Source organism: Mangifera indica, chromosome 13 (assembly GCF_011075055.1).
Source record: "Mangifera indica cultivar Alphonso chromosome 13, CATAS_Mindica_2.1, whole genome shotgun sequence".
NCBI lineage: Eukaryota > Viridiplantae > Streptophyta > Magnoliopsida > Sapindales > Anacardiaceae > Mangifera > Mangifera indica.
The window spans coordinates 7,807,397-7,834,475 of record NC_058149.1 but is presented as its reverse complement, the minus strand read 5'-3'; the positions used below and the strand labels follow the sequence as shown (position 1 = coordinate 7,834,475).

The window sequence follows — 27,079 nt, the reverse complement described above, 5'->3', positions numbered from 1 at the left end:
AAGCCCTGAGATTAATCTTATCAGAGAAAGGCTAAGAATAGCTCAAGATAGATATAAAAGTTATGTTGATAAGCGTAGGAGAGAATTGGAGTTCTTAGTGAGAAGGTCTTTCTGTGAGTTTCACCAAGGAAAGGTATATTAAGATTTGGAAAATAAGATAAATTAAGCCCAAGATATATTGGCTCATATAAGATTCTTAAAAAGGGTAAGTGTCGCATATTGATTAGCTTGGCCACCTGAATTATCTAAGATCCCTATAATGTTTTTCATTTTTCCATGCTTCACAAGTATGTGTTTAATTGAAACAACTTATTCAATTAAAAGAGGATCTAAGTTGCCAAGAAAAACCGATAAAGATTATTGAAGAGAAATCGCAAGTGTTTCGCACTAGAACCATTCCTTGGGTTAAGGTACAATGGGAACATCACACAGTAAAGAAAACAACTTGGGAACATGAAAAGGACATATGAACTTAATATCCAGAGTTGTTTCGAATAGGTATATAATTTCGAGGACGAATTTTTTTTTAAATGGGGAAGATTGAGATACCCAATATTCTTGCTAAGGAGTTTTAAATAAGTAATAATGTAAATTAAGAATATTTTGATGATAGTGAAAAACCTTCAAGGTAAAATGAGAATCAACGAATTTATGGGGTTTAAGAGTAATTTGTCATGGGATCATTAAAAAACCAAAAAAAGCCTTTTAGGCTTTTGTCCACTAGAAAGAAAGAAAACAAAAGTAGAAGAGAGAAAGAAAGAAAGAGAAAGAGAGAAAGGGAGAGAAGGGAAGAAAGGAGAAAGAAAAAATAAGAGAAGAAAAAGGAAAAAGAATAAAGAATTGATAGGAAAGAGAACACAATACCCATTTTCCTCCAATTTAACTTTAGGGTTTAGTTTTCATTGTTCAATTTGGGGATTTCCAAAATTTTAACTATGTTATTTCAAATTGGGGTGAATAGGTAAGGATGGAGGAAGATTCATAAGGAATTTCGATGCTGGATTTTGGTCTACTTAAATTTGTGAGTAAGAAAAAACTTATAAACTATAATTTATTTTATGCAAATTTTATATTTTATTTTAAATCCCTCACATATGGTATTATAGATTTATGGGATCTCTTCTAAATCAATAAAAATTTTATGCATGTTGTTAATTTTGGTTGTAGGTAACTGTGGAGTTGAATGACACTTAAATTCAATATTACTTGTTATTGTAGAATTTGAATGTTAATTAATTGATATTGTATATATGGCTAGAAAGCCGAAATTGTTTAATTTAGCTATCGTCTAATTGAAATTTATGAATATTTAAGTTATTAATGTTTTGCGTAGTTGTAAAGCTAAAGGATATTAAATTCAATCCTAAGGGTAACTGAAATTGTTACAAGTTAATTAATTTGATGTTGTGTGTAACTATAAAGCTAAAAGATATTTAGTTAAGTTCTATGAGGAAACTAAAATAACTTAATATTATATGAATTAATGTTTTGCGAGACTATAAGGTTGAAGGTGATTCACATTTAGTTTTTATGGATGACCGAAATGGTTGAATAATTTATTTATTGTTGTGTGTGTAGTTGTAGAGCTAAAGGAAAGCCTAATTCAGTGATGAGTATGACCATATTGTTTACTATCACCTAGTTGGGTGTTGTAGGTAACTGTAAAGTTGAATGTTATTAATTTATGTGGTATAGTTGTGGTGGTTACCAATAATTATTATTCTAAATTCTATTATTAAATTATTGTATTATACATATGGTATTAAGAGATGATGTCATTCGAATATTCTTCACAAATATATATCATATGATAAGTTGCTCTACCTATACAATGTTTTATGTCGAATATGACAGATTTCAATTGCTTAACTTATGCAGTATTTTATGTCAGGTATGATAGATTTTAATTGTTTTACCTGCACAAAGTTGTATGTCCAGTATGATGGATTTTAGTTGCTCTATCTAACAAGATTACGACATGACAAGAATAACAGTTCTTCCTCGTTCTACTTGTGTAGGGTGATGTAATCAATTTTTATGTATAATTTTAATATTTTTTTACTAAAATTATGACTTTGTTTTTAATAAATTACTTTGTTTGACTTAATTTTATTGCAATTATATTAAGTGAATCAAGGAAAGCAAATAATTTACAAATAATGTGAAACTTGGGAAATTATAGTTGTGAAGAGGAGAAATATAAGGATTGAACGATAAAGTTTATCTCCAATTAACTGGTAGTCAACTATAATAGTTTGGTGAAGAGAAAAATTAGGATTAAATTGCTACATTTAAGCATTGTGTTATGCACTTGAATGGGAGAAATTTCATCATTTCACATGAATATCATAATTGCCTCTCATTTTAAGGCCAACTCTTGCCAAGTATACATAGAGGAATATTGATGAGAGAGTGAGCCAAGAAAATTTGAACATAACTTTTGGGAGAAGGGACAAGGCTACAGTGAAGATTTATTCAAGAGTTTTTCTTCTTTCCTCTTTTTACTTATGAACTTTTCTATTTATCATTCAATTATTTTTAAATTTGGTATGAACTAAATTTATTTTTCTACAGTTATTTTGATGTAGTTTGATACTTTGAATATTTGAAATTATTTCAATTGGTTTTCTTTATTCATATTAAGAGTTTGATATTGATGTTAGTGCTTTGAATACTTAATCACTATTTAATTGATTTGTGACTATAAAAAAGTACTAGAAGAAAAACTTTTATAATTAGATGTAGATATTAAACTTCATAAGAAAATAGTTTGAAGTGAAAGTCATATAACTTTTGTATGGATCGAATTGAACAACTATAAAATTTAATGAATTAATCAAAGTTCAATATTTTTATTGGAAAATAAAATAATATATTTTAATTAATATATTTGATATGACTTGGAAAATAATATTAATGAAATTAGAAATGTTCAACCATAATATGAATAATTAAAATGAGATTGTCAATGAAATAATCTGAATAGCAAAATTGAATAATTTTGCTAATATCCACACTAATTAACTCTATTGTTAATGTAAACATTATTTTTGTTGCCACAGTTTTCTATTATTCTTCTTATTTTTATCCTATGTTATTTTTTTGAAATTTTTTCTTATGTTCTCAATTTGTGTTTAGTGGATATTTTATTTTATTTGTTTTGCATTTTTCAATTATTATAGTATTTTATTTAGTTCAAATATAAAAGAAAAATACAATATTTCATTTTGTCTTTTAACTTCACTTTTTCTTACCTATACACACATTATTTCGCTCGGTGATTTTATTATCACTATTTTTTTTCACATTAAGATATGTTCTATATATCTATATAAAAACTTGGAGCCATTGTCTTTTAATTCATAAATTGAGCATACTTATAGGAGATTGAATAAAGAAAGAAGGGAAAGAATAGAAGCTGAAAGAAGGATTAGACAAGCAAATATGGATGAATATGAACAAAGACAATAGTATGAAAGGGTAGAGGAAAAAAGAGTTAAGAGCTGAAAATGCTAGAGTTGCTAATGCCAATGCTATGGGGCCACCTCGAGCATCATACAACTAGTAATTGAAGCAAACAATTTTAAAATAAAGCCACAAATTATCCAAATGATTCAAATCACAATTCATTCTGATGGTTTACCGAATAAGGATCCGAATGTTCGCATTGCCAATTTTCTAAAAATTTGTGACACTTAAACACAATGCGGTGTCAAATGATGCAATCGGGTTAAGATTATTTCATTTTTCACTTAGAGATAAAAGTAAGAGTTGGTTACATTCTCTCACTATAGGTACCATAACAACTTGAGATGATTTAGCTGAAAAATTCTTAGCTAAATATTTTCCATATGCAAAAACAACGAAATTAAGGAATGACATCAACACTTTTAAACAATATGAGATGGAAACATTGTATGAGGCATGAAAGCACTTCAAGGACCTTTTAAGGAAGTGCCCTCATCATGGAATTTCTCAATGGTTGGTGGTGCAGATATTTTATAATGGGCTAAATCATTCTACATGGATTACTATTGGTGTAGTTACTAGTGCGAATTGTATGCACAAGTCAGTAGAGTAGATGTTGGCAAAAAAAAAAAAAAAAAATACAGAGAAGAAAGAAAAGAATTTTCCTGTATCTTTATTCATCAACTAAAAGCCTTTAAATAAGTTGTACAATAATAAGCACTAAAATGTGGACAAGAATTTAAAAACCATTAACCCATTACCTTAAATAACTTTAAATAGCTACTAACCCACTACTTTAAATATAGAGAGGTGGTTACCAAAAATTTTGGAACTATTAAAACACATAAAAATAACTTCTTAAAAGCTAGGACATACTACCCACTTTATTAGCACCTGCTACACACCTATTAAATATTAAATTATTATCCAACAATCCCTCTCTTAAACTAATTTTTATAATATCAGTTTAATTCAATATAACAAACCCTCCCTTTTCAATATAACTAAAAATGTCAAGTTGTAGCTTCTTACTTTTCAATATAGTTTCTACAATCTATTTGTAGGAATGACAAATTTTTCAACACCACTTACCTCAACTATTAAGACATTGAAATTTTTATTTGGTCTAATCTCAGCCTTGTCATTCACTTCAAGCTTCCTTTTCACCGATAGATGTATTATTTGATTTCTCTTAAAGTGTCTAGTATTGGTAGGAGTACTGAGTTTATGGTTATGATCTAATACAACTGAATATATTGTTCATTTACCATCAAAATGTATACTTGGACGAATTCAAATCTTACAATCAGTTTTTGTCACTAGATGCATTTTAAAAGAATTTTTGCAGGTACTTCTAGGCTTTTCGAGACAAAAACAAGCCAAAGTAACTTATTTCAAATCTTCATCATCTCCTTTTATTGTAGATTGTATAATAGCTTCAAAATCTTTCTTATTCACATAGCTTTTGTAGTATTGGACAAGATTATCTATTGAATCAAAACCATTATGGACTTAGGTTCCATTCTTCCTACAAACTTCTTGTATCATTTATTTCTTCAAAACGATTAACCTACGTCATTGACTTAGAATTTGAATAAAATAAAACTATAAAAAGAATAAAGACAAACCTTGAAAAAAAATTAAAATCATATTGATAAATAAAAAGATAATTATAAAGAAATAAAAATACCTCTACAACATTGAAATGAGAAGAAACGTCCTCAAAATGTGTTTGATTGCACTCTTCCATCTTTGAAACTCTAATGCAACACCAACACCAATTCAAAGTTAATGAATGATGAGACATATCCAAACAATTACACAACATGCTACATAATCCTTCAATCAATACAATGTATATATGTAAATGACAAAGAAATCAGAACTTTTGTTATTTTAAAACAAATGCAAACAACCATACAAACTTGTACTAATGTTGAATATTGATTTTTTTTTTTTCAAATTTGATATTATGTAAATTATTGTATGAAGAATAATTAAACAAAACTTAAAGACAAAATATACAAGCTTAAAGATAATAGGAATTGTCATTACTCTTGGCAATTTTTTCATTTCACGAATTTAGCTCATAACAGGAAAATTTGCTAGATGCTAGATCTAAAATATTCGTATATGATTTTGACATCATCTTAACCACTTCTTGTTATTAATCTCAACACCAACAACATACCACAGGTTCTTCAAATTTTAAACCAAACCCAAGATTGGTTTCTTCGTAAAATAACTATAATTTCACAAGATCATTAAAGCGCTTAGAAAATAAAAATCACATCATTAAATACTCACCAATCACATATAAATACTATTTATAGCAAAATTGAAACATTAACAATCATATATTCCACTAAAAAAGTCTTGATTACAATAGAATACATAGTCTTTAACAAAAATACTAATCGATGTACAATCAACAAACCTTATAGAAGTTTTTAAAAAAAAATAGAAAAGAAAAATTGACCTTGACCCATCATTGAAGAACAAAACTGAATATTTATTCGGTACAAGATTTGATCAAAAATCAAAACAAAATATACCCAAAAAATATTTTCCTTAGTAGCAAGAGAAGAAAATTTGAGGATGGGTTTTGAGTTCAAGAAAGTTTATAATATCGAAAAAAAAATTAATTATTAGTGCAAATACAAGGGAGATCATAATTCACATATAACTAATTAAAATACCCACTGAAAATGGTGCAACCAAAACCAGGCATAACTACTCTGACAAAAGGTCTGGCGAAATTTTATTTTATAACAAATCCAACTTTGGAGAATAAGTTAATAAGTCCTATAACATCTCTAGCAAATGAAGCTTCGATAGAGGTTTCAGAAAACAATGACCAACGGTAGTTCTGGCAAATGACGGTCAATGGTGGTGGAGGTAGAGAATGCATTGATGGTGGTGGAGATAAATGTTTGGTTTTTGTTTTAGAAAGTTTGAGTACTTTACATTTTCTAAACCTAAGATTATGCGTATTAAAAGGGGGTGTTTATTAAAAAAAATTAATTTTTTTTGTCTTAGATGTCAATAAGATGATCTGGCTGAGGAGGTGGCATATGCCACATTGGTTGCTATGGTAGTGGGTATATGTTTGTGTATTGAGACTTAGTACATCTAGCATTTCTCTAAATTAAAACAGCTAATGTAGACTTATAATACCAGCGTTACCTGATATAAGAAAAAATTGGAGATAATCGGTATAGGAAAAAGGGTAGTGGACGGTTTCAAGTTACAAGACATAAGCTAATTTGAAATAATTAAAACTGAATGCCCCTTGGAGTACTACAATGCCAACTAGCAGAAGGCAATTAGTATGAGAAAGATGCTAGGCACTCGTGTCCTAGGTATGCTAAAATTTGAACTTTAAAGTGAATATGTCTATATTTTTATTAATAATATTGTGTATATAATTTTTGTGTATAACTTAATATATAAACAATTATGTGTTATTTTATTATTAATTTTTAACTGTCTAATCATATAATAATACAATTATTTTTACGTATAACACTATTTTATTTTTATTTTTATTGTGGTTATATATAACCAAAAGAGAACAAAAATATGATTAATTAATTTAATGCTACTGATGGCAACATAATCAACAATGATCATAAGAAAGAACCAAATTATGTATGAATTCTTATAAACTATCACAATATGTTACATCGTTAAAATGTGATAATGCTAGCCCAAATTGTCACTTCAATCAATAATTCAGAAATACATTTAAACTAAAGGTTTTGCACATGTCATGCATACAAATTAATTAAGCCATTTGGTCCATCATCAATGTATGATCAATAATCATAAACTTTTCTGATGTCACAATATTCTCTGTGAGAACAAATCCACGAACACAATGACACCAAGTTTGGTCCCAATTATCATCTTAAAACCAACTTCCTATTGAACAAATTAAGAAAGGATTCTAACCTAATTTTTATTATGCAAACCCATGTATTATTTGCCTGCAATCAGTATAATTGAACACATACTATGACAACAGTCGTAAGGGATGATGATCAATGAAAGAAAAAGTTAGAATATGAAACCAAACTAATTATTTTAAATAGAATAAAATTATATGTATAAATAAATTATACAAATTGAGATAACAACTTATGATTAAGTAATACAATTACTTATTTTTTTTCTTACTTTAAAAATGATTTAATAAGATGTTGCCATTTCATTTTATACTAAAAAGTTTGTACAATTGTTTTTTTACTCTTTTAAATGTCATGTATGACGTTGATTCAAACACTGTATGAAAAGAACTTTATATAAACCCTATTAATGAAGCAAAGAAAATAAGCAAGAAAGAGTAAAATATCACCATGGATATTGATCTTCTCTACCATGTTCTGTTAGTGTCTCTTCTTCTCATTTTCTTCAAACTCACCGCGGAGAAGAAAAAATTTAAAGACAAAAATCAAATACCGAGCCCTGCTAGTCTTCCTATAATCGGCCATTTTCACCTTTTAAAGCAGCCCTTAGCCCCACCATTGACCAATCTCTCAACCAAGTATGGTCCTATTTTCTTTCTGCGTTTAGGTTCACGCCCAACACTTGTACTGACTGAACATTCAGTCATTGAAGAATGCTTCTCAAAGAATGATATCATCTTCTCCAACCGTCCACTCTTGCCTTCTAGGAAGATTCAAACTTACAATTATTCTACAATTATAGCTCCTTATGGCAACCATTGGCGCAACCTTCGCCGTTTCTTTGCTCTTGGGATATTCTCAGCAAAGCGTCTACAGAAGTCTGCAAACATACGACATGAAGAACTCAGAATCATGATCAAACACTTGTATAAAAGCTCACTCATAGGAGCTAAGAAAGTGAATGTAAAAACGTTTCTTTATACTTTGGATTTTAATATAATGATGAGAATGGTTGCAGGCAACAGGTGCATTGAAGAAGCGGAACTTGACACTGATGAAGCTAGAGGTAAAATGGATGAGCTTGCGCAGACGTTTAGACCTGACTTGACAATGGCTCTGGGAGATTATTTTCCATTTCTGCGATGGTTGACTTACTTTGGATTGGAAAAGCAGATTGTAAATTTACATATAAAGAAGGATGCTATCACGCAGGCTCTTCTCGATGCACATCGTAATTCTAAAAAATTTGCTGATGCTGAGACTAATGAAACAATTGTAGATATGATGCTGAAACTGCAGGAATCTGAACCTGAATTCTACACAGATAATGTCATCAAAGGAATTATGCAGGTAATTCCCACAAGTAATTTTGCGTGCTTATCAATCTAATCTACACAGGAAAATATAATATTCTCAGTCTTGTTAAAACGACAAGAATTCTAATTTGTCAACACAATAGATTGATCCCCAAGAATATACATTGTATACTTGTCAAAAATCAATAAAAATATGTATACAAATGATAAGAAAAGTTAAAAGTTTGATTGTACGTATTGTCAAATGAGATTTGTACCTGTATTATCTTATACATAAAATCTCATATTTTACTATTAAAGTTACCTTTGGGGGTGTGTATATATAAGATTGCTTGTAAAAAATTGAGCAATACTATATGTATCTATTTTTAATACATAAATTAATATATATTTATATGTATCATCATTTAATTATGTTATTTTATCATTAATTTAAAATATTATAATCATATAATAACATCCAGTTATATAAATTGAGTAAACATAGTTTTATTGAAAAAAAATCATCTAAATTTTTAATTTATGCCTTAGCTTGGTAAAGATCCTAGCTAGTTTCTAACTTGTAAGAAATATATAATTTCTTTAATTATCTTACTAATAAGCTTTTGGTTTATTAGACAATGCTAACAGCAGGAACACACTCCACGGTGATGACAATGGCATTAGTTATTTCACATCTGTTATCGTATCCAGAGGTGGTAAAAAAAGCAAGGGAAGAGATCGATAACCACGTTGGAAAATCCAGGCTACTAAATGATGCTGATCTTCCTAAACTTTCATACCTTCGTGGTATTATAACTGAAACACTTAGAGTAACTACAAAAGCAGTTTTACCTCCTCGAGAGTCGTCAGAGGGATGTAAAATAGCAGGTTACAACATCCCACAAGGCACACAGTTATTTGTAAATGTATCAGCAGTGCATAGAGACCCCAATTTGTGGAGAGACCCAGATGTGTTCAAACCTGAACGATTCCAAGATACTGCAGAAAAAAAAGAAGGGTGAAAGTTCTTGTCTTTTGGTGTAGGAAGAAGGATTTGTCCTGGGGCTAGTTTGGCCATGAGAGTGATGGAATTATCACTAGGAACTTTGATACAATGCTTTGAATGGGAAAATGGTGAGGATGAGAGCGATAGTGGTGTCAAAACTAAATGGAACATGCCAATGGAAAGGCCAGTTAAAATAATTTTTCGACCTCGTGAAGCACTTGTTGAAGTTCTTGCTCAACTTTGAACAGTGAACACGGGGCTTCAAAATAGATGCCAAGTTATGGTTTCTGTTTGAACTGTAAGCTGAATAAGTAGATATTGCTGTTGGGGACTTTAATGGCTTCAAAACTGCAGAGTTGAGAAGGCTTTCAGCGTAAATTAATGAAAATGTTTGCTCTCAATTTCTTCTCTTAAAGATTTAAATGATTGATAGCTTTTTCCTTAAGCAGGTACTGGTACTTTTGTGAATGGTAATCTGATGGGTAGGCATTATATTTTACTGTTAAAATATGTTTTATAAATAATAAATCTATGCATATTTATTTTAAATACATAAATAAATATAATATAACACTTAATTATATAATTATATACATAAATATATATTTATTTAAATTTTTAAAATAAATATATATAATATTGTGCTGTTTGAAAACTGATATCATTAAGTTGGCTATTAGCACTTAAAAGCCATGAGCAGGATAATTCTTCGCTGGAGAGAGCCTGCCAGCTGAAGCTGTCAAATAAAAATATTTTCAGAAATGTCAATTTGGAATGTGGAGGTTGCGAATGAGATGGCACAAGAAGCTTCGAGTTATGCCGCCGGTCTTTATAAGTTAGCAAACCGATTCGACCTGTTAGGTTCACTAAGTACGGCCCAACTCACCATCAAGACAGGCTGTGCCAAAGCCGATACAGAACAGCCTTATACGGCCGGTTAACACGTGAAGTCTTCCCAGTATAGCGTTAGCTAATTGATAAAAATAAGAATTTTATTCAATATTAATCATAAATATTAGGCCAAAGGACCTGTTTCCACTCAAGGTGGTATTGTGAAAATTCAAACTCTTATTATTTATCTTTTAAAAACTTAAATATTTAGTTATAAACAAATTTTTATTAAAATTTCAGTGAGAATTATTTATTAAAAATTTAAAAAATTAAAATTTATTATATTTTCTTTATTAGATTTAAAAATTTTATAATTTTCTCCTAATTCAACGTTTTAAAAGTAACAAATACATTTAAGGTTTGTTTTTCTTCTTTTCGGTAATGATTCACCATCTCCAAGTAACAATTCACCCTCTTTGTGCGATGATTCATCGTCTTTAGCCATCGACCATCCTCTCTCTCAATCTCGCCCTTCCCTTTCTAGTCATCTTTGATCGAATCATCTCATCTCTCAAATGAAGATCATTCGTCTTCATTTGAGTGTCTTCGTCTAGATTGAAGACAATGAGAAAAGGGTGAGAGAGATAAGACGAAAAAGAGGACGACCAACTATCAGAAACAACGAATTGACACTGGAGAGAAGAGAAAAAAAAATCTTAGAGTATATTTATTACTTTTCAAACTTTGTGTTAAAGGAAATTGTAAAATTTTTAAACTTATAAAGTAAAATGTGATAAAACTTTAATTTTTTAAATTTTTTAATAAATAACAATTTTACCTTAACTAAAATTTTTAACAAAAATTTACTTATAAATAGATGTTTAGATTTTTAAAAATTAGAACATAAAAATTTGGATTTTCACTACACTTTAGGGGGGGAGTATGTCTTCTGGCCAAAATATTATCCCAAAGTGCTGAAACCAAAACCAAACGGCTAGTGGTTCACCTCCTCCCACTGTAACTCTCCAAACATATTGGTATATCTAGGATGAATTGCAGGATTCAAATTACATTATTTTTTACTAAAATTTTATGAGACTTCATTTGTAAGAGTTAAGTCGTGAAGGGGTTAGTTTGATAATTTTGAAAAATGTAACGGCAACCGTAAATTATAACAGTCACCGCTACTCCCTATTGCATATAAAAGAAGTCAAACATGTTAGTCGTTACTCATAATTTATGGAAAACCACCATTATATAACACATTTTATCTTTATACAATATATATTCTTTCTTTCTAATTCATATTTAATTAATTTTGAAAAACGTAAATCTCTAACAATAAGGTTGTTCTAAAACTTTTAAATAAATCTTAACCTTTTTTATTAACTATTAATATAAGTGTTGCATAATTTTTTAATCAATTTAAAAATAAAGGTGAACGGATTTAAGTATTAAGTAAAAATTTGAAAAAACAGAACTAGAATCGATCGATTCTTAAAAATAAGAATCAGAACTTAAAACCTATTCTAACAGGTTTTGAAGAGGTTTCGATTCTTATTTGAAAACTATTTTTTAAAATAAAATCATTTTTATGTTAAAATGTAAGATGTGTCTAAATAAAATTTGTTGAAACTATGTTTCAACATTAGGGGATCTAAAAGAGTAAATTTTAGTTTTAATTAAACTTGTAGCATATAAATAAAAGATTAAACTTGAACTTTGAGACTTCTTTTACCTTATTATCAAAGTAGTTTTAAACCAAATTATTAGAGCTCTTCTAATGTACTATTTTTAAGCCCAATTTTTTTTTTTTTTTAAAAAGGTTTCTTAGTCAATAAAGTTGTAGGGAAAAAAGACCATCAAAGTATCATGTTATAAAGTATAAATATTATAGCGTTAGTTAATCGATGAAAGAGTAATATTATATGTATCTATTTTATATATATAATTATATATATTTATATGTATTATCATATAATTGAATATGTATATATATATGTATCCAAAATAAGTACATAATTTTATTGTTGATGAAAAGACCAACAATATCCATTAATAAGTATAAGAGTAAATAACATTTTTCAACCTATGGTTTGATTTAAAAATACATTTTCGCCCGCATAATATTTTTTCACAAAAAAATAAAACTTTGTTTAAAGAAACTAATGGTGTAAAGATAAAATAATAATTTATTACGGTTAATTTTGAAAAGAAAAAGGAAATAATTTAATACTTTAAAGTTTTAAAAATTCATAAATTAATTTTTTAAATCTTTTCAAACTTTTATATTTTTTAAAACTATTATATAACCCTAATAATTAAAATATAATATTTACACTTATAATTTGTTATATTATATTCAATTTCAGGGTGTAATTATCCTGTTTGAAACCATTGAAGGACATATTGATATTTCAAAATTTTCAAAAGACTCCCAAACTTTCTTTATGATCCCTTGAAATTAAAAAAAAAAGACGTTGAATATTTTCAAATATTATTGTTTATTTCCTATAATATATGATTTTATAACAAAAATACTTTCATCTATAAGAAAATAGGAAGAATAAGTGAGAGTAAGAGAAAAGAGAAATAAAAGACTTTTCATATAAATTGTATATTTACAATATTATTTTTAATTTTTATTAATTTTAGTTATATGATATTTAAAAAAATAAAAAAATAGAAATAAAATGATAATTCCACATTCTAATAGTTTTTTTTTTTGGTTGTGAGAGTGTTATTTATGTTTGATTTTGGATACAAATTTATTTACATAAACTGGCGGGGGAAATGTTTCGGTTAAACCTTTAGGGATACCGTGTGATTTACTCAAGAATTAGGGTTCAGATAAAAGAGAGGAGGCTGGGTCAACTCTACCACCAAAAACCCACTCGTCAAGTTTGGAAAATTCATATATTTACCCATCATCTGAGAGTGCCGTGAGCAAGTTCATCTCTTTCATTGTAGAATGCGAAGAGCTTGCCCGCAAAGTCGTCTCTCACTCTAACAAAATAACCTTCAGTCCATCAACTGGAGGTGCCAATACTAGCTATGTCTCTCTTTTCGCAACGTTGTATTATTTTTTATGTTGCTTCACTTCCATGAATATGAGGTTTTTTAATTTTTCTTTGTTTTAATGTTTTGTTCGTGCGTTTACTTGAATGGTGAAAAGAACCCAGGGAAGGAAAAAGGCATTTTGAATTGTGCTGACTTTGAGGAAGTGAATATGATTATGAGGTGCCAGTATGTATAAAATGTGTAATTCAAAAGAAAATATACGTGTCCTTGTAGAAAAGTTTAAAATATGCTTTCTCCAACTTATGGGATGGAGGTTTATTATGCGGTGGCTAACTGTATTTTTTGCAGCTTGTCTTCTTCCAATTTTGGTGGGCTGAAAGACACCTGCATTCGCTAATTTTTAGTTCTATGGGTATAAAATTTTTTGAAACTTTAGTTATTGGTATCTTGCCTTAATTTTTAGTGCACATTCCATTGATTTGTGCCCTTTTTTTTTTATTTTCGTTTGGTGTAGCTTTCTGAATATTGTTTTTGGAAAGTTTACGTTTTGAACAGAAGGTGATTGATAAAATGTTTCTGTGTCGTAGTGGGTGGGTTGGTTTTACAGATTTGGCATCATTATGTTTAGAGGTTTAATGTTTTATATTAGTTATGGCTGCACTTCTCAATCATTCAAGATTATAGATATGTTATTTTTAAATCTAATGGACAACTATTCATGAAAATAGCTTGACCTTTCAGCATATTTATCTGAAATCTGGTATTCGATGGGCTTATTTGTTGTCTGAGTCGTTGAGAAATAGAACAGATTGGCTAAATTTTGATGTGGCGTGGACTACATTTAATTATTTTATTTCCATTTATTGATAGGAACGTTTTAAACTTAGAAATGGGATTGCTTGGACGGAGATGGGTAGCCGTAGGAAAAAAATAAAACCCTAGCGAGGGGGTCCAAACTGTAGTTTACCAACACAACTCTCCACTCTCTGCTCTCAACTCTTCATACTCTCTTGCCTTTCCCACTTTCTTTGATCTATTAATTTCACCCAATTTCCTCTCCCAAACACTAGGTCGTGCTGTCCCAATCTTTCAATTTTAAGATTTTCCTCTCAATTCTTTTTTTATTTCTGTTTCTGTTTCCTGGACAGAATTTTCGACCACCGAACGAGAGAGGAGCGCAAATTTTACTGTTTTGGGATTGCGATCAGAAGAGGAATCTCGGTTGTTTGTGTCAGGTTAGCTTTTATTTTGACGGAATTTGTGAAAATTTGTTAATATGAGTTTGGAGTATGGAGTATTGTGTAATTTATGGGGTAAAGTTCAGTTTTTATGAATGAGAATGAGTGATTGGAGGTTAGTAAATCTGTGAGTTTTATTTTGATTTTTTTCATATATCTTGTGGTGGGCATTTTTAGGGGAATGCGTTGAATTTTGTTAATTTGGCTGGTGTCACTGATTTTGAATTTGAATTGATTTTGAGTTTGGTTTATGCATGAAATGAGGTTTATTGTTTGTTTTAGTAAATGAAGTGATTAAACAAGTTAGTTGTGTCAAGAACTTCAGTGTGATTCTATGCTTGACACTTCCACCCTCTACCCCGTTAGTGTGCCTGCTAGGTGTTGTTGAATTTGCAAATGAAGGGAATAATTGATGTGAACTTTTTGCAAGATGAAATGGGCATGAGAATGATTGGAGATGGTTAGTCCTGAGGGTAGGGTTGGGTGATCTTACTAGTTTCTTGACCAGTAAGGTTTGTGGTCATTTCTTTCACTTTGTAGACCTGGGTATTAAAAATCAGATTTTGTAGACCATAGTCCTTTATGTGGTGCTGAGTTTTTTTGTTGATTTTATATTTAAAATACTTATTTACACTGAATATACTGGCCCTTCTTGTGGTGCTAGTACTAAATGCTTATGTATACCCTTCTTTTAAAATAGTAGTGGAAAATCAAATTTTGTACCCCTGACAAAATGAGGGGAAAAAAATAATAATAAAGACAAGGAAGAAGTAGTAGATTTGATTGAAATGAATCATCTTTGGTAGCAATGTAGTGACACCAATGATGCTCATGTCTGCGTTTAGAGAATCCTAAATATCTGGACTGAGAGAGTCTAATAAAACTTGAGGTGATTAGTGATTAGATGAACATACATATTTCATGGGTCCTCGTTTGTTCAGCTTGGCTCCTTTTTTTTTTAAATTTTTTGTGTTTGCTCAACTTATGTTGTTACTTTGAGACTTTCTTTATGGTTCAAATGATTGATATACTTTCTATTGATTAGTTGTTTATTCATCTTTGAGGGTATTTTGGATCTGTTTGTTGCATTTGTAATGAGTGATCGATCTGCAAAGCATTGAGCTAATAACATTAAAAGCATGAGAGAGTATGCACAAGATTAGAAAAAAAGATTGCTAAAATAGAATAGAGAGAGCCACAAGCCACTAAATTTATTATAGGATGAACCTTTTGAGAGATAACCATGAACTATATCTCATTGATTAACAAGGTTTAGCCCTGCTATGAGCCATTTTTAGAACCAATTGATAAACAATTCACTGAAAATAACTCAATGCATTCTGCTGATATAAAGAACATAATTTTATAGTGCAATTAGGGGTGGATTCAAGGTTAGCTAACTTAAGCTTGAATGCTAGCTCAACTTGTTCGAGCTCAAAACGAGCAACCTTGGGGTGAGCTTGAGCCATGGTTATAGAAAGCTATCAAGCTTCAGCATGAGCCATAGGGGCCTTAGCTCAATAGGCTAGTGAGCGGTTTGTGAACGTAGAAAACGATTTCAGTTTAGCCAATTATGAGGGACTACTAAAGCGATATATATGTTTTAGACTTATAAATTAGATTTTTTTTTTTTTAAATTTTTGTTCTCTAATAAAAAAAATATGGAGGGAGGTTGAATTATAATGAGAAAGGAAGAAAGTTATCTATAATGGGTGAAGTGATTTGTTTAAGTGTCTTTCCAATGTGGGATTTTTGTAATCGGGTTAAGTTTATTTATGATGAGTAAAGTTAAAGTATCTCTTTCCAATGTGGGTTTACCAAAATAACACATTGGAAGAAGACATTTTAAGAACTCACACCACCCATTATAAATAAACTCGTTATTTCCATTTCTCAATACAATTCAACTTTCCTCATAGGTTTCTTTTTTTTAAATTAGAGAACATATATTTTTAAAAACTATAATTTATAAATTCAAAACATATACGATGTTGTTTTGGAGTCTAAATGACATCTTTTCTAATGTATTGAATTGAGTTCAAGCATCACCCACCATCTCACCATCTCAATCTTGATCTCATGGTTTTTAAAACTCATCAAACTTAAGCCTAGGCTCAAAGTCAACTCCCTTATGTTGAGTTAATCTTAAGCTTTAACTTGACTTGTCTTGTCTCATCTCAAAACCACCCTTAAGTGCAATTGGTCAAAAGGGAAAATTCAACATAATTCTGTGAAAGTAACATAGTGTTAAATTATGTTACAGACCTGCCTAGTACTTCTCTGATTGCTGTTGTTTGGAAGTGCTTAGGAGTGAAGAAAGAGCACACAAGTATATTGTTTTCTGAATTTGTGATGAATGAACAGAACTCAGTGTAACCGTAAATAACTTGTTTGTATAAATGAGCAATTTTTTCAGAATAACAAAGGAAATGTTTATTGGAAATAGTTTTCTCACAATCAACACAACTTAACAAAATAAACAACTAAAAGATCATTTCAAACTCTAACATTCGAGAGGTTGGTCTGTCCTCCTTCATTCCATGACTGAATTCTTTTCTTTCTTCTTCTGCTTTTCCTCTTCTCCTTTATCTCCCGTTCCATAACTGAATCCTTTGTCTTCTGTTGCCACCTCAACTAATGGAATTTCTGTGGTCCCCTCCATTGATGGTCGGGGCATTACCTCCTCATGGTTGTCTATTGCATGCTTCATGTTCAAATGCTTACCACTTGTCCCCTCTAGATGCTTGCCATTTGTTGGTTCATTTGCTTTGCTATTTGCTCGTTCAGCTCTAGCATTCTTCTTCCCTTTTCTTCTTGTATAAACCTTCTCCCTAACATTTTGGAAAGGGTGTCTACCATCTTGTTTTCACAGCCTGTTTTATAAGCAATCTCAAAATCAAAACCTAATATTTTTACTAACCATTTTTGTTGTTCATGCCCTATTATTCATTGTTCATTGAAAATCTTAAGTTTTTCTGATCTATTTGCACTTTGAAGTGTCTTCCTAGGAGATAATGTCTCCATTTCTAAAATGCTAAGACTATGGCCATCAACTCCTTTTTGTAAACAGATTTTCCTTGGTTTCGAAGCAACAATGCTTTACTCATAAATGCAATTGGCCTCCCCTCTTGCATCAACATAGCACCCACCTCCGCTCTGGAGGCATCAGTTTTTACTCTGAACTCTTTGGTTATATCGGGCATTGTCAGCATTGGAATGGTCATCATTGCTGACTTCAAATTCTCAAAAGCTCTCTACACGCCTTCATCCCATTTAAATGAATTCTTCTTTAATAGGATAGTGAGTGGCTTCGCTATTCTCCTGTGCCCCTTGACAAATCTATGATAATATCCTATCAATCTTAAAAACCCTTAAGTTCCCGAAGATCCCTTGGTACAAGCCAATCTTTCATATCTTTAATTTTCTTTATATCAGCTTCCACCCCATTCTTGACACCACATGTCCCAAATACTCAATATGATCTATATCGAAAGAGCACTTCTTTCTATTCACCACTAACCCATGCATGCGCAGGAGATTCATCACTTCTCGTAATTGCCACAAATGCTCTCATAGTTACCTACTCTAAACAAGTATGTCATCAAGGAATACTAACACAAATTTGCGTAGGTATGGCCCGAATATTTCCTTCATTACCCTCTGAAAGGTGACTGAGGGGTTTGAAGGCCCGAAGGGCATAACAAAGAATTCAGAATGCCCTTCGTACGTTTGAAAAGCTATCTTCTCGACGTCCTCTTGTCTAACTCGAATTTGGTGATATCCTGATTTCAGGTCCAATTTACTAGAGATGTCAGCCCCCACAAGTTCATCCAAAAGTTCGTTGATTACCAAAGTAGAAAATTTGTTGGGAATAGTGACTTTATTCAAAGCTCTGTAGTCGACATAGAAGCATCATCTACCATCCTTCTTCCTCAGTAGAATCACCGGGTTCGAAAACGAACTTACGCTAGGCCTTATGACTCCTGCCATTAGCATTTCTTGGACGATCTTCTTTATCTCATTTTCCTGATAATGCAGATACCTATACGAGCGCACATTAGGTGGTTAGGCTCCTTCCACTAAACGAATGACATGGTCTCATGATCTTCTCGGAGGGAGGCCATATGGCTTAGAAAATAATTATTCAAATTCTTTCAATAGCTTAGTTATCTCTAGTGCCATAAGAGTATCATCAGTTAGGTCGCTTTTTATCTCCTTCCCCAGCTTAATCCAATAGCCATCACCTCCTTCACATATTGATTTCAACAGTATTTTGAGAGAAGTTTCTAATCGTGTTATTGACATATCCTCTTTTACCTCTACCTTCTTGCCTTCCCACAAGAATTTCATCATTTCATTACCCCAATTAATCCTCACCTCTCCGAGTTGGCTTAGCCAATCCACCCCAAGGATGATGTCTACCCCACCCAATTTCAATGGAAGAAAGTTTTGGACAATGGTGATGCCTTGGAAAGTCACCACTACAGCCTTACACTTACCTAATCCCTTGACCTTTCTATTATCCCCCAAGACAACAAAGAAATTTGCTAGTCATATTGGAATCCCTAACTCTCAAACCAGTTTCTTAGAAATGAAATTATGAGTTGTCCCACTGTCTGTCGAGCAGAACTATTGCTTTTTTGCCTTTCACCATCCTTAACACCTTCATTGTCTTAGGCGTATTAATTCCCACCACAAAGCTTGTATTCAAAATTGCTTCCATCTCTCTTTCCTCTACTAGTATCTTTTTTTCGCTCCTAATCATCTCTTCCTCCACCTCATCTTCACTGGTGATTAAGATCCTCAACTGTTGAAATTTGCAACTGTGGCTGACACATTCTTCTCATCACAGCGAAAGCATAATCCCTTTTTTGCCTTTGCTCTATATTCCTCGTCAAAAAGTCTTTGTGAATTGCGATCTCTCCAAAAGGTAACTGATGATGCGCCAGGGCTAACTGGTGCCCTAATTGAAGTAGATGTGTTTGGGTGAATGAACTGCTAAGTTGGGTGAACAAAGAAGGTTTGTTGTGTTTCATTAAGTTGTCAGGTTGGGCTAGGTTAGGCAATGTGTGTTGGGTTGGTGGTTCTAGCTGGGTTTGGATGGCTTGCTAGGCTAGAGGCCTTTTGGCTATGGGTGCGGTTTGGGTTTTGGTTACCTGGGTTACTAAGAATCATAGGATTGGTGTACCAGATTGATCTAGTTGTGCTTCTCGGGTTGGTCTTGGCAGGTCATGGCCCAAATTTCCCATCGATGATGTTATTCTTCTCTCCCACTTCTCTCACTCTCTACGTTGCCTCTTCCAGATTTTGTGGGTGAAAAAGTTTGGTCTCTACTCAAATCTCATTGATTGGGTTGTTCATGAATACATTGGTCAGTGTCGCTTCTGACATATCATCTATCTCTGAAGACAACAGTTCAGACCAATACTAAAATTCATGAATTGAGTCTATTTGTCAGAGAGCCAAGAGCTCCTCTTGTTGTGTCAAGTCTTGCATCGATCGAAACCGCTTTAGGACTACATTACAAAACTCCTCGCAGCTAGTGAACGCCCTCCGTTTCTCCCCCCATTTCAACCACCCATGACCAATTCCTTCCATACAAACGCTTGCCGTTGTTAGTCATTCTTTCTCGCTCAGTTCGTCAACGTTAAAGTACCTTTTGCATCTAAATATCCATTTGAGGGTGTCGTCGTCGTTAAACACCAAAAGTTCTAACCGACAATATGGTGTATCTCGACGTCCCCTTATAACTTTTGCTTCATGCCTTTCCCCAAAGTTCACCTTCTCTCCCCCCACATCTCCAATTGGCAGAAGGTCGACCTTCTCTTGTGGCGGAGGGGAATACGAGGGCAACAACTTGGGGGCCATCGGCGCCTTTCCCTTATCCCCACTTTCTTTTGCTATGATGGCATCCTGGAGTTCTCAGAAATAGCCATTAAGTGATTTTATCGTATTCTCCATCTTCCCCATCCGATTATTCATTTCCTGGCTCATCTCTACCATTTGCTTACTCATTTCTTCCATTTTGTCCTTCACTTCTCCTACCTTTTCTTCAATTCCATCCACCCTCAACTCCATTCTCGTCATGTTTTGATACTACTAGGTTACAAACCTGATGTGGTGCCAAAGCTCCTGCCTACTACCTCTCTGATTGCTGCTGTTCGGAAGTGTTTAGGAGTGAAGAAAGAGCACACAAGTATATTGTTTTCTAAATTTGTGATGAATGAACAGAACTCAATGTAACTGTAAATAACTTGTTTGTATTAATGAGTAATTTTTTCAGAATAACAAGGGAAACGTTTATTGATATAGTTTTCTCACAATCAACACAACTTGACAAAATAAACAACTAAAAGATCATTTCAAACTCCAACATTCGAGAGGTTGGTCTGTCCGCCTTCATTCCATGAATGAATTCTTCTCTGTCTTCTTCTGCTCTCTCCTTTCTCCTTTATCTCCCATTCCATAACTGGATCCTTTGTGTTCTGCTGCCACCTCAACTGATGGAATTTCTGTGGTCCCCTCCACTGATGGCCTGGGCACTGCCTCCTTATGGTTGTCTATTGCATGCTTCACATTCAGATGCTTGCCACTTGTCCCGTTTAGATGCTTGCCATTTGTTGGTTAATTTGCTTTGCTATTTGCACCTTCAGCTCCAGGATTCTTCTTCCCTTTCTTTGTGTATAAACCTTCTCCCTGACAAATTAGTTTGTAGTTCCAAAATAAATGTCCAAAAATTATGGTGACCACTATGCCTTACTCAAATAACTTGGGGTTATAGTTTTTAATTTATGATAGAAACTTGAGATGGTGGTTAGAAGAAGGAAAATGGAACAAAGTTCACATGATTTTAAAACAATGAGTTTGCCTATATAGGATACAGAGAAAAACAAATCCAAATCACAAGAAAGCTAAAACACAATGGATATATACAATAAAATTAAGAAATTCTTTTGTTTATAATCTTCATTTTCTTTTGAGTTGGTAGCAAATTTTTCTGAAACTATTGTAATAACAAAATTTTTTTTATGATTTTATATTAAGATATATAATAATGAAATTATTTTATCAATATTTATTTAAAAAGTGATATAAATTCTAACATATTAATATCACACCATTTTCAGGCTACATTTAAATTCTCTATTATTATCTTTTGCTATGATGGCAAAAACATTATTTCTCAACTTTCGAAGAGCTTCTTCACTCCTCAGACCCTTGTTATCGGACCCTTTCTCCCTTAGGTACGCACTCATGCACTCTTATCTCCACAAATTTGTGTGAAATTTGTTTCTATGCTTATACATATTACTTTTTTACCTTTTTTGTTAGCTTCAGCTCAGTTTCTGAAAGTTAGATTTCCTTTAGTTTCATCACTCATCTTCCTTTCAATTGCACCGCATTTTATCAAAACATTTGTGGGTTTTAATTATTATATAACTTTTTTTTTTCAAATATTGGTTTTTAATTCTAATAATGTAATTTTATGCATTTGCCAGGTCTGTTTTTTCAGCTAAAGAGTCAATTTTGTGTTCAAATGCTCACTTAATTCCACTAAAACAAACAAACCCCTCATGGGTTATGAGAAATTTGAGTCATGGAACAGTGAGTCTTGTGATTTCAGAAGGGAAACCTCGATTTGATACTCATGAAATTGACCCTCCTAAGAAGGAGAAGTGGATGACTAAAAAGAGATTGAAGTTGAAGAGAAAGAGAGAGAAAGAGAAGCGAAAAGCAGCCAACAAGAAGGATCCACGTCGGCTTACTATTAAAGGGAAGAAGCAGAAGCAGAAGTTTGCAAATGCTGAGGAGAGAATCAAGTACAAGCTTGAGAAGGTCAGTCTTGTTGTTAATGTTCCTGTTAGTATACTCAGTACAAAGTATTGTTTAGTGTTTCAAATTAACTCTTTTTTCGATCATTCACACTGTTACTAAGGCCATTTGTTGAAAGGTAATGCAACTTCACTTCCAAGTTTTGATACAGAAAATAAATGTGAAACTGGTAAATTGGACTTTATAACTTGTAATTTGTAATGTCAAAGTTGTAATGAGTTGAATCCTAATATTGAAAGAAAACATTCATATGAGAATCTGAGAATTGTAAAATGCAATCACTTCAATATTTGCTTTAAATATCTATTGGTATTTTAGAGAGCATTTACTCAAATTAAAAGCGTGATATGACATATTTCACTCTAGATGGCTATGTTGTGGAATGTTAAGAATTATCTGGAATTTGAAATACTAGAACCTTTTAGTTCCTCAGTAGAAAGTCAAATTATTCTATTCAACTTCAAATGTTGCTTGGTATTGAACATTGTAGATTTCCTGAAGTAGAATTAAATTTTCTTTAACTAGACTATAAAAAGCCTGTCATGCATCAGAGGATGGTGTCTTGCCTGTATTGGCTTTGAACTATTAGCTAAGAAAAGGAGTGGCTGCATTAATTCAAAAAGGTCCACAATCCCTTAAGGATATTCATCCATACGTTTTGGAGCAAAGAGTTTCCATGCATAACTTGATATTCTTTTGAAGATCATAATTTTGGTGGTTATCTACATCTTCTACTTGTATCTCATAGTTGCTTTTTCTTTATTCTTATTTTGCATGTATTTTGAATAGCTTTACTTCAAGGAGTATTTCCAACACAGTAGGATTCCTATTTTCTTTCCTCCCTTTGCTCTCCAAACAAATTTTGTGCTACTTAAGGCTAAAGTTAAAAGTCAAATAGGACTTTAATAATAAATGAATAGCTTGGTAAGAGTTAATCTGGTGGCCACTTTATCATTTGTGATTCAATCTTAGAGAAGTATATAAGGTAATCTCACAAAACCTTTTTCTCTTGGTTCAATGAACTTGATTGTGGTTTTGTTAACATAGTGGTTACCATAATTTTAGGGCATTTAAAACTCTGGAAATATAAATTGATCCAACACTATGCTACTTTCACAAAATCAGGTTGCATTTTCCCTTTTGGCCAATTGCACTATAAGGTTATGTTCTCTATATCAACGAAAAATATTAAGTTGTTTTCAGTGAATTGTTTATCAATTAGTTCTAAAGATGACTCATGGCAGGGTTGAACCTTGCTAATCAGTGAGCTCTAGTTCATGGTTTTCTCTCCGAAAGTTTGTCCTATGATAAATTTAGTGGCTCTCTCTATTCTTTTTCAAGTAATCTTTTCAGTTTTTTCCTTCTAGTGCAGTTTATGGAGATCTCTTTCTAATCCTTTGTGCATAATCCCTCGTGCTTTTGATGTTATTAGCCCAATGTAGGGCTGTGGATTTGAGAATATTTTGCTTGGGAAGATGTCCTATGACATATGGGTCACAATAAGACACTAAAAGAGACTATGATATGTGTTTATAGAAATGTCAGGATGTGATTTGGGTAGAATTGATGAGGTTGTGGAGTGTTTTACTTTCACAAAATTCTAAAAATTAATATAATTGAAAAAAAAAATACTAAATTGTTGGTTAAATTGTTTGGTTTTGAGTTTATAATAATTTTGGCAAGCTAGCCTACTTGAAAATGCTTGTTATGAAATTGTTGCATGAAACAAAGAAAGTGTTTTTATTAATAACTGATGCTCTGTTAACTATCCTATGCACAATAAATTTGTTGTTTGTGCTATCAAAGTTCAGTTGGCCATGTTATGGGATGTTATCTCTTGAGCTCTAATTTATTTTAGGGGGAGAGAGGAGAATACCCAAATTGTATATGTCCTGGACCCTCTATCTCCTCTTTCTCTCATCCAAATTGGAATAGTCACTTCTTTCAAAAATTTATACTATTAATCAAAACGAAAAAACTCCCCTTTCCTTGCACATGTGGACACTTCTCAAAATTTTCATAAATGACATACTTTTTAAACATTTCATTTGTTTCTGATTGGACTTACAAACTTGTTTTGTATCTTCATAATATGTTGAAGCCTTATACTTGTGGTGTGTTTGTTCATTTTTATAATATATTTTCTTATCACAGGCAAAAGTTAAGGAAGCCTTACTGATTGAAAGACTTAAGCGATATGAAGTTCCAAAGCTTCAGGGACCTATGGTTAAACCACATGAATTAACTGGTGAGGAACGCTTCTATTTCAAGAAGATGGCACAGAAAAGATCTAACTATGTGCCAGTTGGTAGAAGAGGAATATTTGGTGGAGTTATTCTTAATATGCATATGCATTGGAAAAAGCATGAAACTGTTGAGGTCATTTGCAAGCCTTGTAAACCTGGCCAAGTACATGAGTATGCCCAGGAGATTGCCAGACTTAGCGGTGGAATCCCGATTCAGGTAATTGGCGATGATACCATAATTTTTTACCGAGGGAAGAACTATGTGCAGCCAGAAATTATGTCACCAATAGACACATTGTCCAAGAAAAAGGTGAGTTCTTCAACTTCAATGTTCACAAATTCCTCGATCTAAAATGCATGACGCCCTTTTTGAGGCTTGATGGAATTCCTTCTTCATCTTCTTTAGTTTGCAAGCTAATCCTTGTATTTTTTTTAAACGTTGAATGCCTAGTCACATATCTTCTGGATTTATTTGTTATGATATTTTAGCAAGTATATTGGTTTATAATATGGTTTTGGAAACCTCACAGTATTTGTTTACTGAAATTTTTTGTGCTTGTTTCATTCTATGATTATGTTGGGATCCTGGAGATCTTTAATATTGAATGTTCAATTAGTCAAAGGGATATGATCTGTTTTGTGTAGTGAACAACGGGAATCACATAAAATATTCTTGACACTAATTAAGTTTGGCTTATTTTTTCAGGCTCTAGAAAAATCAAAATATGAGCAATCACTGGAATCTGTTAGGCGCTTTATTTCCATTGCAGAGAAGGAATTGGAGCTATATCATAGACACATGGCACTATATGGTGATCCGAATGATCGTAATCCCATTACGATCTTGGATGGCCCATCTAAAGTTGCCCGGGAAACACAAAATAAAATTCCGGAAAGGAAAGGCCATGCCTCCACAGCTTGTAATGTCTTTTCTGCAGGTATTTCAGGGACTGATGGAGAGCTATCAGAATTTGAAGACGAAGACTTATTATCTATAGTTGAATCGGGCTCTGAAGATGACATATTGTCTGATTATGACAATGGGGAAAGCCAAGTAAGCTTTTCTAGGACACCAGAGTTCATCAACAATCTTTGAAACTGTATATGATTTTAAGAATAAAAAATTTTCTATTGACAAATTATTGATGTGAACCCATAAGTTTTAGTGCTTAAAAATAACTATTATCACAAAGATTAAAATTACTTGGGTATGTAATAAAAATGTACTAAGATATTATATTACTAAAAATATTTCCATTCAAGTTGGATATAATTATTTTAAAATTTTTTTATATTATTTGTTATATTAATTAAAAATAAATATATTTTTGTTCTAAAAATAAAATTATAATAAAATTACGATTATTTTAATAATCTTTTTAATTTTTAACGTAAAGATAATAATCAGATTATTTTTTATATTAATTGTTATATCACTATTAATAATAAATTATTACTTGAATTTTTTATTATTGAACAATTAAATAAAGTAATGTTCATAATTTAAAAAAAAGTCAAAGGATTTATTTTTACCCAAGTTTTGATGCGTTTTAAAACTCTCATTTATAGGGTTTCAAAAATTCAAACGGCCACTTATGGGTTATTGACCTTACCCAAAATCATTAGTTATAAGGGGTAAAATCGTTATTTTATTATTAAACCGAAAAACTTTAAAAATTTATATCATTTTTCTTCCATAATTTGAAAAACTAACAGTTCTTTCTCATTTAAAAGTTTGAAAATTTTTTTTTCCCCTTAAAAGTTTTTTCTTCATTCTCTGACAACGAGAATTTGCTACTGTTGTTGGTCAATCACCCTAGTATCTTCTTCTTAGACCATTAACCTTCCCACCAGAGTAGATTCATCGAACGAAGACCAATTGTCTTCGTTCGATGAAGAGATGAAGACAAATTATCTTCGACCGATAAAGAGATGAAGAGTCTTTTTGTCTCTTTAACTGAACGAAAACGATTTGTCTTCTTCCAACCAACAGATCGACATTAGATGATTCTTCTGATGTTGATTTGTCAGTTAAAAGAAGGCAAATCGTCTTCATCCAACCAAAGTGAATCTACTCTGTTGGGAAGGTCAAAAGCTGGAGAAGAAGATGTTGGAGTGGTCGACCAACGACAGCAGTTGATTCCCATTGTCGGAGAATGAAGAAAAAACTTTAGAGGGAAAAGTGAATTTTTCAAATTTTTGTGTAAGAAAAAATTGTTAGTTTTCCAAA

The 27,079-nt window shown here is 31.8% G+C and overlaps 1 protein-coding gene, 1 non-coding gene and 1 pseudogene across 14 annotated transcripts; 2 read left to right on the top strand and 1 right to left on the bottom strand.

Annotated features, from left to right (window-relative positions):
* Positions 1–3,865: 3,865 nt before the first annotated feature.
* On the bottom strand, positions 3,866–3,972 carry LOC123195359. The gene has a single exon (XR_006497429.1). It is a non-coding gene; the product is annotated as a small nucleolar RNA R71 (small nucleolar RNA).
* A 4,412-nt stretch (positions 3,973–8,384) lies between these two features.
* On the top strand, positions 8,385–9,980 carry LOC123194151 (annotated as a pseudogene).
* A 3,325-nt stretch (positions 9,981–13,305) lies between these two features.
* On the top strand, positions 13,306–26,052 carry LOC123194996 (uncharacterized CRM domain-containing protein At3g25440, chloroplastic). 13 transcript variants are annotated; one of them, XM_044608531.1, is made up of 7 exons: positions 13,306–13,550; positions 14,403–14,602; positions 14,681–14,767; positions 21,898–22,014; positions 22,270–22,606; positions 24,758–25,159; positions 25,556–26,052. In XM_044608531.1, the coding sequence occupies exons 4-7, from the start codon at positions 21,932–21,934 to the stop codon at positions 25,943–25,945; spliced, it is 1,212 nt and encodes a 403-aa protein (XP_044464466.1). In that variant the 5' UTR covers positions 13,306–13,550; positions 14,403–14,602; positions 14,681–14,767; positions 21,898–21,931; the 3' UTR covers positions 25,946–26,052. The 13 variants fall into 13 exon arrangements, with proteins under 13 accessions (XP_044464466.1, XP_044464465.1, XP_044464470.1 ...); XM_044608530.1 differs by lacking the exon at positions 14,403–14,602 and adding an exon at positions 13,881–13,944; XM_044608535.1 differs by lacking the exons at positions 14,403–14,602; positions 14,681–14,767 and adding exons at positions 13,687–13,751; positions 13,881–13,944.
* The last annotated feature ends 1,027 nt before the right edge of the window (positions 26,053–27,079 follow it).